Source organism: Apium graveolens, chromosome 5, assembly GCF_009905375.1.
Source record: "Apium graveolens cultivar Ventura chromosome 5, ASM990537v1, whole genome shotgun sequence".
Lineage (NCBI taxonomy): Eukaryota > Viridiplantae > Streptophyta > Magnoliopsida > Apiales > Apiaceae > Apium > Apium graveolens.
In genome coordinates this window covers 291,802,375-291,818,908 of record NC_133651.1, presented here as the reverse complement: position 1 = coordinate 291,818,908, position 16,534 = coordinate 291,802,375, and the positions used below count along the sequence as shown (strand labels likewise).

The following is a 16,534-nucleotide window of genomic DNA, read 5'->3' as shown; positions in this document are numbered from 1 at the left end:
TCTTGTCTGCATTTCCTCTCATCTTCAGCTACCAATGCAACTGAACTTCCTTTCTTTCTCCCCTTCTCCAATACCTCATCCTGTTCCAGCTCTAGTTCATAAGTCTTCAAGATTCCATACAATCTTTCAAGAGTGAAGTCCTTATAATCTTGAGAGTTTCTTAAGGAGACAGTCATGGGTTTCCATTCCTTTGGCAAGGATCTTAAAAATTTAAGATTTGAATCCTTTACCTGGTACACTCTTCCATACAGCTTCAGTCCATTCAACAGCTTTTGGAACCTATTGAATGTTTCATTTAAAGATTCATTTTCTTCAAAATGAAAGTATTCATACTGTTGAATGAGAAGCTGCATTTTGTTTTCTTTCACTTGTTCTGTACCTTCACACAGTAGTTGAACTGTGTCCCAAACCTCTTTGGCAGTTGTGCAATTTATCACATTATCAAACATATCCATGTTAAGACCATTAAACAAAATGTTCATAGCCTTCTTATCCTTGTGGACTTCTTCTGTGTCTTCCATTGTCCATTCTGCTCTAGGTTTTGGAATGGATTGACCAACAGCAACTGTGGCTGTAGCAACTGTTGCTACTTTGTGGGGAATGTGAGGACCATTCTCAATGCAGTTTACATAGCCTTCATCTTGGGAGAGTAGATGAAGGTGCATTTTCACCTTCCAATGGTGATAATTGTCTTTGTCAAGAACTGGGATCTTTACTCCAATATCCTTCTTACTCATCTTTGTTAGATTCCAAGATCTTTAAACTCTTTGTATGTCAAGAGCCTGCTCTGATACCAATTGTTATTCCTGGTGGACTAACAATGAGATTTACAGAAGGGGGGTTGAATGTAAATCTCAAAACTTTTTCAAGTTTTGAGTAGTTTATGAAAGTTGTGTGTTCAAGAACAACAAGTGTGTGAATTGCTTTAAGCTAATACAGACAGATATAAATTCAAGCACAAATGTAAAGAACACAACAGAACTTAAAAACTTTTCTGGTGGATTTGTTGTTCCACCAGAGATGGTATTTTAGAAAATCTGTGATTAAACAATGTTGATCACAGCTGCATCCTAGTACAAACTAGATGAATTTTCTCTCAATATTTTTCTAAACAGCTCTGGAAAATCTCACATCCAATTACTAGCTTCTACTTGGTTTATATATTACCAAGTGTACAAGTTAAGAACAATATAAAATACAGTAATAAAATAAGTTCTTCACTTGCTTCTTTTCCTGTTCACTCCAGTACTTTGTTGACTATTGCATCTTTGTACTAAAGAAGAACGGCTGCTTTTTCTGTTGTTCCTGAAATTCGGCTACCACATCTCAGTTGTCTCTATCAACCCATGTGCCTCTGTTTGTAGGTACAACTACCCCTTATCAACGGCTAATCATTAGAACATCCGTTGAAGCTTTCATCCGTTGATGCACTGAAGGATGTGAAGCTTTCATCCGTTGAAGGATGTTATCCGTTGATGACTTTATCCGTTGAAGCTTCAGAGACATCCGTTGAAGCTTAGCTTCTTATCCGTTGAAGGTCTTTAAGTCATCCGTTGATACCACTTCACTTATACAAAATTACAAGGCATGAAGTATTTACAATTGGCCTTCCTATCTGCATATCATCTAGTAGTCAACATGACTCATAGTTTCTCTCAACTTCCAAGAATTACATTTTAAATACAGAGACTGAAATATGCTACAACACTAGACTTATTTCTAAGTAAAGCTACACCATCAACGGATAGCCAAAGTGGTCTTATCCGTTGAGGCTACAGACACTAAATTTCTACTTAAGTATTTTGTTAAACATATCATCAAACTAATGCACATACATTCCTAACATAAACAATATAACCCAAATTATTAATTATACATAATCTCGACCCCTTTACCAAGACCTTTTCCAGGTTTAAGTATGACTTAGGTTACAACCATTACAAAATCAACTTACTAAGGACAATCCATATAACACTATCTTTATCCAGCAACTCAACAGACCCGCTTGGGTTCAACACAACTACCTCAGAGGAGCCTGACACAGAAGGAACTGGAACTCTGCCCCGACTATTACTGAAGAATCTCCTAGGTATCTGCAATATATATATAAAACATTTTGCAAAGGTGAGCAATCAATTGCTCAGCAGTACCACTATATGAATAATAATCAAAAATAGTTTATGATAAACAATTATAGGAACAGAAATCATAACTTGCCAGAAACATGTAAAACAGGTATAAACTGGATATCAAAACTAGCATGCTCTATAAAAAAAACCAAATCATTAGTTATGTGTTGTGCATAAATACCACAATTAAATTTTAGCATGCTCTTTCATTTTCAAATCTTTCGTCCCATCGCAGGACCCATAAAACCATTTGTCCCGTTACGGGGACCCAAAATCATTTCATCCGTTACGGGAACCATAAAACTTATCCCATCACAGAATCTGTAAAACTTGTCCCATCACAGGACCCATAAAACTTGTCCCATCACAGAATCTGTAAAACTTGTCCCATCACAGGACCCATAAAACTTGTCCCATCACAGGACCTATAAAACTTGTTCCTCTCCAGGAACCTCAAAATCACTTGCTCAGATATAAAAGTATTGGATGATCCCTGGTGAGACAGCTGATCAGGCTATCCTATGAAACTTGTTCCGGAACTCAGAGACTAGCTAGGTCTCTATCACGCTGGGCTGGTGGTTATAATAGGGTGCGCAACCACTTCGCCTCTTACGCTAACTTCCAGGCCGTTACGGGCCTTCTGCGCACACTCATCCAATTATCTGATCATTTTTATCCAGCTTTCCAAATCACTTACCTATCTCTCGTCAAAACAATTATAACACAGCACATTTTCCTAAACATTTTTATTTTATTCAAAATTTTAGAGATAGGCATTTTCAGAAGTTACTTTTCCCCCAAAACACAAGTTAACAAAAATTTGAAACCCAGGGGATACGTAATTTAAATCATTCTGTTCCACTATGTAATTTAAATCAACAATTATTCATATAGTACTGAACTATAAAAGATTTGTTCAGGGGTACTTGCCTTGCAGAGCTTTACAAATAGTATTGATTGACCTTAAGCCGACACAGACGCTTAGGCTTTATCACCTAACCACTAGATTACCCTGGCTTCAACTTCAACACTCCGGTCCTTTGATTGGAACCTTACTGAGCTCGTTGACTGTCCACTAGGCTATCCAAAGCCAACTCTTGGGCTTTCCGACTAGCACCCGACTGCGCACAGAATCATGCCGGAACAGAGACAAGGCGGCAAAACGGAATGGCCAGGGAAGAAACGGAAGAAAAGAAAAGGAAAAGAGAGGGGGAGAGAAAAAGAAGAAAGAGAGAGAGATGAAGGGAGTCGCAGAGGGAGAGAGGAAGGTGAGAGAGATTAAGATTTGAGAGAGAGGGCGGAGAGATTAACCGGAGAGAGAGACAATTAGGGCTCGTAAGAGAAACAGAGGGGCTGGGGAAAGTTTTATTTTTATTTTATGTATTAATTCTCACTTACCAGCTGCAACACTTACTCTGAAATACCCGCAAAAACACTAAACATGTATATTTAAACGAGAAATTACGAGTAAAATAATTCTAATATTTTACCGAAAAATTTTAAAATTAGCACAATAATTAATAATTAACTAAACAAAATTTTTAAAGATTTTTAAAAAAATTTTGAAATGAAACTTATTCCCGCTTTTATCAATTAAACGGATCGACTCACGGTTGAAATAAATCTCAAAAATTCCCAAAATAATTTTATAGTTCTTGAAATATTCCAAACTTAATAAAATATGAATTCCATAATTTTTAAAGAATTTTGGAATTTAAATACGGATTTAACAAATAATTACCATCAGAAAATCATATATGGCTAAATAATTTATGAAATATTGATTTCTAAATTTTAAAAACTCTAAAAAAATAATTAATAAAATTATGAAGCCATAAAAAATGATTTCAGGGATAATCCAGGTATTTATGGAAATAATTCTTGAATAGAATCACCTTTAAATACAAAAACAAAACAACACAGCTTCACAACTAATTACCCAAATCATCCTCGAACACCAATAATTACATAAAAGTAATAACAATTTAATATCCAGCTGACTAAACCCATACACCTATTTTGTTTATGTAATTATTTAATAATTACACACTTAAACAATATTAAAAATATTTGTGATGGAAGCTCCTATCTGCCATCATAATTTACAGCCAACAAATTTTCCAACCTCCGATCATCCTTTAGGGGAGATGTTGATTGTTTCAATTTTGGTTTAATCTTTCTTGTACATTTCCACAGACGGCGTCAAATCTTACGATCAAATTTTTGATGATGGTAGAATGCCCTTCGGCCATGTAAAGCGTTCTTCTTCGGTCGGACCTATAAGGAGAAAAATGCGAGGGTTTGTCCCCCGATTCACCTCCGGTGTGAGACTCAGTAATCGGTCTTTCATAAGTAAGATGGAACGTACAAGTGATGTGATCGTACCAAAATTGTATGTATCATTGTGTATCTATCTGTGTGGATGATCGTGTGTGTATTTATCCAAACCTCATTTATTAATCATTCACCCATTACACGTAAAATTAGGAGGGACGTTGATTCTTTTGCTAGTCCAACAGGTCGGCCCATGATTGCTTATGGGCCTTCGGCTATTGGGCCACTATCACCAACATGGGCCAGTAAAATTTCAAACGGCATTGATTTCATTTAAGTTAATCTTGGTAGTTCCCAGACATGCTCTTAATTAGGGGTGTGCACGGTTCGGTTCGGTTTGGTTTTTCACTAAAACTGTTACCAAACCGTAGGTGTCGGTTCGGTTCGGTTTTTACATATTAACCGTAACCGAACCGTTGAACACGGTTATTTTCGGTTCGGTTAACCGTTCGTCGGTTTCAGTTTTTTCGGTTTCTAATTATATATAAATTTATATACCTCAATTTAATTATGCTAATAAATTTATAAATGCCAATAGTCAAGACAAAAAAAATAAAGTGTAGTTTTAGTTATGCATAATGCATTTAGTTTCGATTAATTGCAAATCCTGTCAATCTTTCAATTTAAACCGTGACAGGCTCGCCTCATTAACAAAGAGCAGGTGAGATTGCTCGACTAAAATCAAAAAGTAACAAAACAAATCATCAGCTAAGAGCAGCAGACAACTAAATTTGCATAAAAATTGAAAAAACACACAGCTAAACAAGTCCAAAACTGAACACATAAATTCAGAAAGATGAAACAGGGTATGGCTTATAACTTCAGTACATTAGATAACAACTTAGAATTATAAAAGGGTCTTCGAACTTTTCAATCTTGTACTGCAAAACTAAGAATCAGAATGTATCTCAATCTAATATGGTAGCTACATAAAAGAGTACCTTGAGCTTGAGTCTTGAGGCTGGAAACTGAAGAATGAAGAGTATTCCGATTTTCCGATAATCTGATTGACGGCTTGACGCAGACACACTTTGGACTTTGGAGTGTAAAGTTAGAACAGATTTAGGGTTTTGCTGAGTTGGGCTTGGGTAACTAGTAATCTAGTACTTAGTATTTGTGCTTGGAATATGCAGACAGACATAAAGGTTATTTTGAATAATATGTTATATATATAATTAAAAATTACTAAAATAATATATTATCGGTTCGGTTTATCGGTGCGGTTAGGAAGCTAATACCGAAACCGAACCGAAATATCGGTTCGGTTCGGTTCGGTTACGGTTTTTTTTCAGTTTTTTCGGTTTCGGTTATTTTGGGTACGGTTTTTCGGATCGGTTTCGGTTTTTCGGTTTTACTTTGCTCACCCCTACTCTTAATAGTCCTGCGATTCATTCCTTTGCCAGCTCTCCACATGGATGAGAAGAAGAGCATAGGGTATATATGTTTTCCGTTGTGAACTTGTACATTTATGAGGTGAGACCCCAATAAAGGCAAGTTTGCGACTAATGTGCGTGAAATTGCTCGCTTTGGATTGATGAGTAATAGGTTGTTGAGTATGGGCTTGGATATTATATGCCTACTGATAGGATGTTATTAACGTGTATTACGTGGTCCTCTGTTGCATCATTAACATTGGATTAAGTAATTAAGTTGACACGAGAAGAGGATTATCAATACTAAACTATCTCTATCGCTTACTCATTCTTTTTCAGCTGTTACTTAATATTAATATTTTCATCCCCTCTGGAAGATTTCTTGCAATTACTCAGATAGTTGAAAATATTTTTCAGAAGCTTCCTCGAAGTTTCCTTGGCATTACTCGTATGATACTAACATTTTTCAGAAGCGTGCATCTGACATTAATTTTCTTGAATAAAAATGGCTATAAGCAAGTCTAGATTTATGGGTACTCACTACACATGCAGTAATACTACGCCATAAAAACACAGTACTTATTGGTCCCGATCCCTGGTAAGTGTTTGCTTTAGCAAACTTACGGTGTATATTTTATTTTTTTGAATTCAGATTCGAGGGGGCACACTAAATATCAAAGGCAGTAAGTTTGCTACAGAAAATTAATGTTTGTTTTGGACGACTGTCATTCTTATCTTTTGTAAGTAATCTGCGATATAATGGTATTTAAGCATCATCTTGATTCGTGATAAACAAATAAACAAGTAGGGATTGATTCCATGTCCACATATATATATATATATGGAAGAGAATGAGTTTTTAATCCAGGACAATGGTAGGGGGGGACTGGAGATGGAGGCTTGGTCGTACATTGACTTGAGTACTAAGAAATTGTTGTAAACTGTAGTAACGTACATATGAAGCTAACCAATTATTGATAAAGTCAACATTATTAGAGCTACAACCAGTCTATATATAATGGAAGAGAATGAATGATGCATGAGGAGTATACAATGGATGCAACAGCTATCCTTTTGCTGAGCTCCACTCTACTATCTATCATAATAAACTCCATAGCAGTAGATACCATTAGAGCAAATCAGACTATTAGGGATGGTGACACAATCACCTCGGCCAGAGGGGAATTCCAGCTTGGTTTTTTTAGCCCTGGTAGCTCCACAAATCGATATCTGGGTATTTGGTACAAGAAAATATCTAACGGGACGGTTGTGTGGGTTGCCAACAGAGACACTCCTATCAAGAATAACATGGGCGTCATGAGGGTCGATGGCAAGGGAATTACAGTTCAAACAGTCGATGGCATAGTATGGTCATCGAATGTGTCTAAAACTATTAAGAATCCCGTTGCACAGCTACTAGAAACAGGAAATTTGGTTATTAGAGATGATGATCATGAAATAAAAAGTAATGCAAGAGATTTTATTTGGCAGAGTTTTGATTACCCGGGAGATACTTTTATACCAGGCATGAAGGCTGGAATAGATTTGGTAACCGGCCTAGATAGGTACTACACATCGTGGAAAAGTGTTGACGATCCCTCCACGGGGAGTTATACTGTCCGAATTGATCCTAATGGATTTCCACAGTTTTTTCGGTTTAAAGGTTCTGCAAGATATTTCCGGACTGGACCATGGAAAGATTGATCCAAATGGAATATTTATAGAAAAATTTGGTTTCAATAAGAAGGAGATATATTATATGTTTGATCTCATCAATGGCTCTTCTGCTAATGTTAGGCGCACAATTACTCCAAATGGAGACACAAAGCATCTTATATGGAATCATCCAAAGCAAATCTGGATAGCATATTTCACCGATATGGCTAGTGACTCTGACATTTATGGATTCTGCGGTGCTAATGATATTTGTAACATAAACAGTTCACCAAGATGTGAATGTTTGAGAGGATTCGTCCCCAAATCTCCAGACAAGTGTGAAGCAGTAGACTGGACTAGCGGATGTGTTCGTAAGATATAGTATGCTATAGGTGTATGTACTAATGAAGGCAATAATTAACTTTCAGGCATGGAAGTGTTACAATGAAGGCAAGCTTTCGGGGCTAGTCGATGAGGTGACCTTGGAGTTGAGAAAAGATGAGGTTAGCCTGGAGTCAAAAAACAGGATGCAAGTGTTTCGAGTTATACAAATTGGACTATTATGCGTTCAAGAATATCCGATAGACAGACCAGTTATGTCCCAAGTAGTTCTAATGTTGAGCAGTAACATGAAACTGCCTCATCCGAAGAAACCTGGTTTCTTCATGGAGAGAATAATGCCCGACAAAGAACACTTGTTGAGAAACAACAAATTTTCATCAGCCAACCAATTGACTGTTACCGCTATCCTACCTCGAGAATAGTGTGAGCCATGAGGGTGAGAATTGCTAAAGCCATACGAACAGTGTTGAAGCTCATCTCATAAACCAGCCCATTTGTTATGCAATGCCTGTTACTACCTTTATTCCCTTCAACTTTTTACATTTTTTTTCACTGTTCAGCACACATCACCTGTTACTAACTTTGTTCCCCTCATTTTTTTTACATTTTCGCTGTTCAGCACACATCTTACTTTGTTCCCCTCATTTTTTTACATTTTCACTGTTCACCACACATCTTAAGACGTATATAAAATATAATTTCATGACTTATTTTTAAAATTTTCTTTTTACTAATAAAAATTTAAATATTGAATTTTTTATTCAGAATAATTTTTAAAAAAAATAATTTATGAAACTATATTATATACAAGTCCTAAATGTGTCATAACCATCATTTTCAAATGTAAAAAATTGAGAGGGACAAGTAATATTTTAAGACCTTTGAGCAAATCTTTCCCACAAGTTTGTCAACTCAAATAGTGATCCAATGCTACATAATAACAAACTCAAGGCTATATAAGCTGGTTTTCATAAGAAAATGTCAATTTATTTTTTACGAACTTTAAAATTTGTTCATTTCTTTAGAAGGAGAAAAACTTATAACCAAAAAATTACATATTTAGAAGCACGTGTCAAAACAAACAGTGACTCCATGAGTTGGGCAAAACAAGCACTGACCTTCGCTGAGCATATCCTCTTACTTATATGAACTGTTCAAGAACCTCAACGAGACCAACTAAATTGCATTTAAAGGGAGCAGTCAACAGCTAATACGTCTTACTAATAATGAGATTGGACCAACATGCAATAAAATTTTCTTAACCAAATGTTGATAGACAAACATCAAGAATAAAACACTTAATCCTTATCTATTCCATATTTAAGCATGCAGAATAACATATCAATGGGAAGTCGAATTTAATATTTAAAAAAAGCATAAAATATAACACAAGATATCTTTATCATCCCACAAAACATAGGCATACACCATCCACCCAAAGAAACCAGACACTTAACAAACCATGAACTAGGAAACAACTCCCATTTAACCCAAACCATTGCTCAAGCCACAACAGACTTTTTTGCAAAACATTCAACTCAAGACAAATATGCCTTTTGACACAATATAAACCCCTCCCCCACACACCCCCCCCAAACCAAACCCCCAATTTATTTCACCACTTTTTATACCCTCGACCGACCTCTGCTCATCTTTAGCCACAACAGACAGTTGTTTTAGATGGCAACAAGACACAATATGGTGCTTTGACACGAACTGACCTGACCCGACCCGACTGGTCTTGACCCTGACGCGACGCCATACTAGACCTTGCTTACTGACAACCTTCTCCACATTTGGAGTAGGCCCCTGCAGAAGTCAACATTAACCATCAGAAAAAGACGGGGTGAGATTTTTTTTAATCAACATAAGACTGAAAACAATAGGTGTGCCAACCTTAACCAAAATTAAATCCCCCTGCTGGAACATTGCCATCAGCCCCTCCAAAGTTGAACCCAGGTTGAGTGCCATCACCGGGTGGCAGTGTGTCATCTTCCTCTTCCAACCAGTATGTCTCAAGAATCTTAACAGCTTTCTCATATATTTCATTGTTGTCATGACTCTGCAAATTTTCTATTTTCTCGAGCCCCTCAGCTTCATCAATTAGTTGGGCATAATAGTTAACTTCTCCGCTATTTCCCAAATTCTTCTCAGCTTCTCCTACCTTTAAGATGTTCTCTAGTCCTTCCAAACAGACAGTAACTATCCTAGGATCAGGGCAGATTAGTAGATCACACAAAGGTTTGATACAGTTCTGGTTCACCAGATACCTAACATATAAAAACAGCAGTTAATTAGCAGTAATACGAAGATAAAAGGAATGCAGAAGGTAAAACAGATGGGTATAGGCAAAGCATACTTAATTTGATCATGGCTACCACCAGAAGTGGCATTTGAAATAGCCCATGCTGCCTCTTTTTTTATATCAAATTCAGCATTTTGAAGAAGATTAACCAGAGGCCCAAATAATCCAGCAACAATGACAGCCTGTTATTTCAGTCAAGTTATATCAGGCATTGTCCAAAAGCAAGACCAAAACAGTATAGGCAAAACCAAAACAAACACATGGACACTACATAAATAGAGATTTGTAAACATAAACATAAGCAACGGCTAGAAAAAGGTACCTACAGTACCATATATGAAGGTGTCTATCAGCATATTTGCATCTAAATACGGTGCAAGTGGAATGCACATAAAATAAGGTTAATATCAAAATTGGATGGGGCATCAGAATCTCAGGTCACATTAATTTATTCCACCACCACATAAATTTTAAGATATTTGTCACAAGGGAAAACTTTTGATAATTCAGGTTTGGCTTATAATGGAAGGGAAGGAAAACTAGAGCTTCTTGATGATGTGTATAGAAATTATCTTTTACCCAGCAAAAAATGTCTGGTGCTCACATGATATGGTTCTGAGGCACAAGCATCTTTGATATTTCTACACCATGCTACACAACTAATGGATACTACCTTTAGACGCATCGACTTGGAGTCTAGGAATTGGGTGAATATTGGAGTCTAGGAATTAAGCACCACTCCTTCCCCTACATACTAGGTTTTTTCAATAGAGAAAAAGTTTTGGGGCCATCCGTACATAGCAGATAATACCTCATGTGTGTATGCCTAGACCTCTATGCAGAGAAGTAAAATTTCTGCACAATATACAGTATTTATCAAATTACTCAAACCTTTCCGTTTCCCCTTTTATGCCCAGAAATCCAACATATATTGGACAGGCAAATAACAACTCTAAACAATATTTCAACAAGGGAAGAAATCAAGGACAGTCTAGTTTCTATGGATATACTATATGTTGTAAAACCTTGTGCTTTGACTAACAGCAAAAATATAGACACAAACCTGTATCTGTTCCTTGTTTCCGGCAGTAATGTTTGAAATTGTCCAGCAAGCTTCCTTCTTAATGCTCTTTTTATGGTTATGGGTCAACAAGCTTAGCAGGCAAGGCAGTGCACCATGATTAATAATACACTGAAACAAGAAAACCACAATATTATTTACTTTTTAAAAAACACAACCAAAAAGGAGGCCAAACCACATTGGGTGCCAGCATACACTAACATCAAAAGTGATGCAGAGCTTAAAATAATTAAATTAGTTGCAAAATATTTATATAATTTTGTTTCATTATTAAATATATATTTAAATTTCTTTGTAATTAAAAGTAATATTATCTAATTAAGAATGTTCTAGAATAATCTAACTAATGGACATTCAAGACAAATTCCCTTCGCTGGGGTACAAAAGTTATGAATTATGAGAAACATGCAAAATGCCCACACAAGTGATTAAATAAAGCATAAAGCATGCCTTACTGCCTTCTACAACGGCAAGAGAGGAACCTTGAGATAATTGATACTGATAGTCAGATACACTTTTGTATGTGTCTGCCCTTCTCCAATAATTGCTTAATGTATACTGATGCTCAAACTCAGCCAGTACGACCGATACTTACAGCAAGCACTGTCCCCTCTACTATCTACAATTCGGCTTTCTTTAGATTTAACATCTGTTCGGTTGTTGCACGTTCAAGTCAAAAACTTGCAGTAATTGTTCTTATGTTCTATCTTAATATATGCTTTATTTGCGCAATCACACTAACAAGAAAAATCAACCTCAAAAGTCGGAACAATGCCATCAAACCGGACTGAATAGTAATACAAGTTATACTAATTTAAACTGCCTCCTACAAACTGAATAGTAAACAGCAAAAATGTTAGGAAAAAACACATAAATTGTTATAAAAACTACGGTTAACCTCTGAATATAATTGTTATATACAAGCAGGTCGTATTCTAAAGAAAAATCCAGTTTTTCAAAATCTTTGCATATTACAAACAGATTTATTTTTCTTACAAGTGAATCCTCGTTCAAAGCATACCTGAGTCTGGACATCATCCCCTGTCACAATGTTCCCGACTGTTCGAAGTGCAGGAATAAGAACTGATGGTGAAGGATGACTGGAACAACATACAACACAATAATATCAAACCCAAATGTTACATAAACAAGAGTACTGAATTAAGATTTAATAATTGACACTTACAGAAGGAGCTCTACAAGACGTTGGCAGACATTTGCATCGATAACGGCTTGAATTTTATCATTAGTACCATCAGAAAGATATGATAGTGCCCAGCATGCATCTGTCAGCACCTCCTCGTCATTAGAATGAACAAGGCGCTGGAGAGCAGGAAGTGCTGGCCTCGTCTGCAAGATAGTCCCAGAAAAACTATTTAATAATTCACAAACAAACAAGAATATGATCAACCAAACACATATAAGAAAGACCTATAAACAACCTGCTCAAAAGGAGGTTGTGGCTTGCCACGACAGAAATTTGATAAAGTCCAGGTGGCATTTCTTAGCATTGAAAGTTTTGCATGCTCATTCAACTGAGCTAGTAAAGGCTGCAAAGCACCATTAGAAAGGACAAGATCGCGACATCGAGGAGAGTCACCGGCCACATTTCCCAGCGCCCAAACAGCCTACAAATTAAAATAAAAATAAATAAGACACTTACCAGGCCATAATACTAATGGATATTTACTGATAAGTTACGAGCTTTAGAAGGTACCTGCTCCCTGACATCATCACTTGGAGAACCAAGAAGCTTCACAAATATTGGAATAGCCCCGTGGTCAATCACCACTTTTGTATTATCAGAGGTTCCAGAAGCAATATTTGTGAGAGCCCACGCAGCCTCGAACTATAAATGGTAAACATCTTGTCCAATTACGTGATAGAAAGAAACTAAAATACATTTTAGTACACTACAGAAACACGATATTACATTTCGAATCACAAACCTGCAGCTGTGGGTAGTCTTCCCTCATGAGAAACTCCACAAAACGAGGCACAACTCCAGATTGAATAACTTCCTCAATTGGAGGGCTCCGCTCTGTAAATCAAACACACTTTTTAAATACTCAAGGTTGTCTTGCATAATTTACTTAAATAGAAATAATCAATAAGAACACACACGTCTTTTAATACCTATTGAAAGTAATTTTCGGAAGTGAGTAGTTGCCTCCAGCTGCAGATTACTGTCACCAGACCACACCCCAGCAACCATACCAGGAAGACTCTCTAAATGCAGCTACATAAACAATTGGCCAAGAATTCTTTTTTATATATTGGAAAATTAATATCAATTTATTTACACATTTGACTACAAATCATCTTTAACGAATAAAAGAAACTCTACTTATCTCCGGGTATAAAAAAATACATACCGAATTCCATGAAAACATAGATAAGAATCACCATTATACAATCGATATAAACATAAAGTTGTAAATTAATTATAAGTTGCACTAAACTGAAAACGAATTCACTAAAAATTTGTAATATTTAAAAATATGTATATATGTGTTTGTGTGTGTGTGTTGAGAGAGAGAGAGAGAGACAATATTCACAAAAAATACAAACAAGAGTTACTTTACACAAATATATACAGTTTCACTGCCATATAACCGAATACAAAAATACAGTTTATAGTTCACATCTATAGCATTTACTCAGACTAAAAACAGTATTCACCTTCAACTGTTTGTTGAATTTGTACCCTAGAATTATTGCATAAAAACACAATCATATTTAAAATACATAATCGGTTTAAACTTCGAAAATAAACTCCAAAGCCCTGAACATGGACGATTTTAACCTAAACCTTAAGCTTATGAGTCTTAAATCAACCACAAATTCCCCATAGTCAAATATATACTTCAAAACTAACCTCCAAAAATCTAAACAAACAAAATCATAGACTTAAACTTTAGCAGATGAGTCTTAAATCACGTAAAAATTCAACATAATTGATATAACTTCAAAATTCGACATAATCGATATAACAAGCACAATTACAACTAAAATCTTAAGCTTATCAGTTTTAAATCAAAATAAAATTACACACAATTAATATAAACTTATTGAAACTCAACTGAAATGCAAAAATTACACACAATTGTAAAATAATCTTAAGCTTATCAGTCTTAAAATCACCACAAACTCGACATAATCAATGAAAATAAACTCAGAGACAAAACAACATTATCACAACATAACAATAACCTTTTCAGATCTCCATCAGCAACAAATTCAAAAAATAAAAAATAAAAACAAATCAATACAAACATCGAAAACAACTCCAAACTACCTTCGCAGTTTTTAATCAGCCACAAATTCCTCATAATCTTATCATAAAAAAATAAACTCAAAAGCACAAACTCAAATAAATCAATACAAAATATCGAAAGGAAACTCCAAAACTACCTTCTCCGTTATCAATCAAGCACAAATTCCACATAATCAATATCAAGCTATCGAAACAAAACTCAAATAAATCAATACAAACATCGGAACCAAACTCCGAAACTACCTTCTCAGTTTTTAATCCGGCACAAATTCTAAATAATCTGATGTAAACTTATACTCCCTTCATCCCTTTGAGTTGTTAACATTTGAAATGAAGTGTTCGACACGCATTTCAAGGAAGGCTCTTATCTAGTATAGTTGTATAACTTATTTTGAAAATTTTCTTTTTTGAATAAAGTTTAAACATTTAATATTTATTCAGAAGAAAAAAAAATTAAAAAAAAATTATGTAACTATACTAGATAAGAGTCTTAAATGTGTCCAACACTTCATTTTAAATGTTAACAACTCAAAGGGACGGAGGGAGTAAAAACTAAACTCGAATAAATCAATAAAAAAATCGAAACGAAACTCCGAAACTACCTTCTCAGTTTTTAATCAAGCACAAATTCCACATAATCAATACAAAACTAAACTCAAAATCCCAAACTCGAATAAATCAATACAAACATCGAAACGAAACTCAACTACCTTCTCGGTTTTTAATCAAGCACGAATTTCAAATATCGACAATAAAATCGAAACCACAAACTCAGGATAGATCAATACAAACATCGAAACCAAACACCGAAACTACCTTCTCAGTTTTTAATCAAGCACAAATTCCAAATATTGACAATAAAGTCTAAAGCACAAACTCAGAATAAATCAATACAAACATCGAAAACAAACTCCGAACCTACCTTCTCAGCTTCTAATCAAGCACAAATTCCAAATAATCTATACAAACTTATCAAAACTAAACTCGAAAGCACAAACTCAAACAAATCAATCAAAACATCCAAACGAAGCTCGAAAACTACCTTTTTCTCAGCAATTGGAGCCTGAGGGAACTGATTAGCCTGAAGGCCTTCACGACGCTTCTTAAGCAAGCTCTCTTCGCGCTTATTCTTGCGGATCTCAATCATATTGTCCTCTCGCCGTCTCCGACCTTCATCGGCATCGACGGCGACTTTGTACCGGTTCCGGCGAACCTCGGTCCTGGCGTTAGGTCTTAGCGACATAGCTTTGATCGGAAACCCTAGCGGCTACGAGTATGTTGAGCGGTGAATAGTGTATTCAAAACCCTAAGATGTGTGTGAAGTATAATTACGGATGTGTGTATAAATACGGAAATGATAAGTTCGTGTTCGCTAACGGTACGTTTTCTGTATATGCCCTTTTTTTTTAATTAAACTAGCTTTATAATATGTGAACCGATCTTCATTAACTTCATTAATATTTTTATATTATTTAAAATTATAATAAATTTTTTTTTGATCATTATCTTATTAGTATATTTATGAATAATAATATAAATATTTTTTCTTATTAATATATTTATAAATAATAATATAAATATTTGTTATTAACGGAATTCGAACCTAAATTTTAAATAGTGTATAAATAATAATATAAATATTTGTTGTTGGTGGGGTTCGAACCTGCGAGATTTTGTATTGTATAAATAGTAATATAAATATTTGTCGTTGGCGGGGTTCGAACCTGAAAACTTGAGTAGTGTATATTCTTTTAATATTTGAATCGAACAGTCATATGATCACTTGATTAAAAAGATCTGACGATCATGAATGGAGATAACCAAACCTACCAAAAAAAACATATCAAATTATATTTCATTCCGGTTATTATAATATAGATAGATTCCATTACGAGCTTCGATCTCTTTTTACAAAAAATCGAAGATAAAGTGTTGATAAATTATTGGAACATAAAAATTCTTTAATCGGTGAGTTTTAATTGTCGAAATTTGTTAACATATACTATCTCCATCCTACTCATTTTTTTAAAGTATGTT

General features: G+C 35.2%; 2 protein-coding genes across 2 annotated transcripts; one reads left to right on the top strand and one right to left on the bottom strand.

Moving 5' to 3' along the window:
• The first annotated feature begins 6,889 nt into the window (after window positions 1-6,889).
• Window positions 6,890-8,256, top strand: LOC141661030 (G-type lectin S-receptor-like serine/threonine-protein kinase At4g27290). Its single transcript, XM_074468010.1, has 3 exons — window positions 6,890-7,401; window positions 7,484-7,859; window positions 7,921-8,256. Exons 1-3 carry the CDS (start codon window positions 6,890-6,892, stop codon window positions 8,254-8,256), a joined length of 1,224 nt encoding a protein of 407 aa, XP_074324111.1.
• A 917-nt stretch (window positions 8,257-9,173) lies between these two features.
• LOC141659127 (importin subunit alpha-2-like) lies at window positions 9,174-15,865 on the bottom strand. Its single transcript, XM_074465882.1, has 11 exons — window positions 15,540-15,865; window positions 13,357-13,459; window positions 13,170-13,261; window positions 12,938-13,069; window positions 12,663-12,848; window positions 12,407-12,570; window positions 12,242-12,320; window positions 11,203-11,331; window positions 10,194-10,321; window positions 9,731-10,104; window positions 9,174-9,643 (listed from the first exon to the last, which is right to left on the bottom strand). Exons 1-10 carry the CDS (start codon window positions 15,738-15,740, stop codon window positions 9,732-9,734), a joined length of 1,587 nt encoding a protein of 528 aa, XP_074321983.1. The 5' UTR covers window positions 15,741-15,865; the 3' UTR covers window positions 9,174-9,643; window position 9,731.
• Window positions 15,866-16,534: the final 669 nt, after the last annotated feature.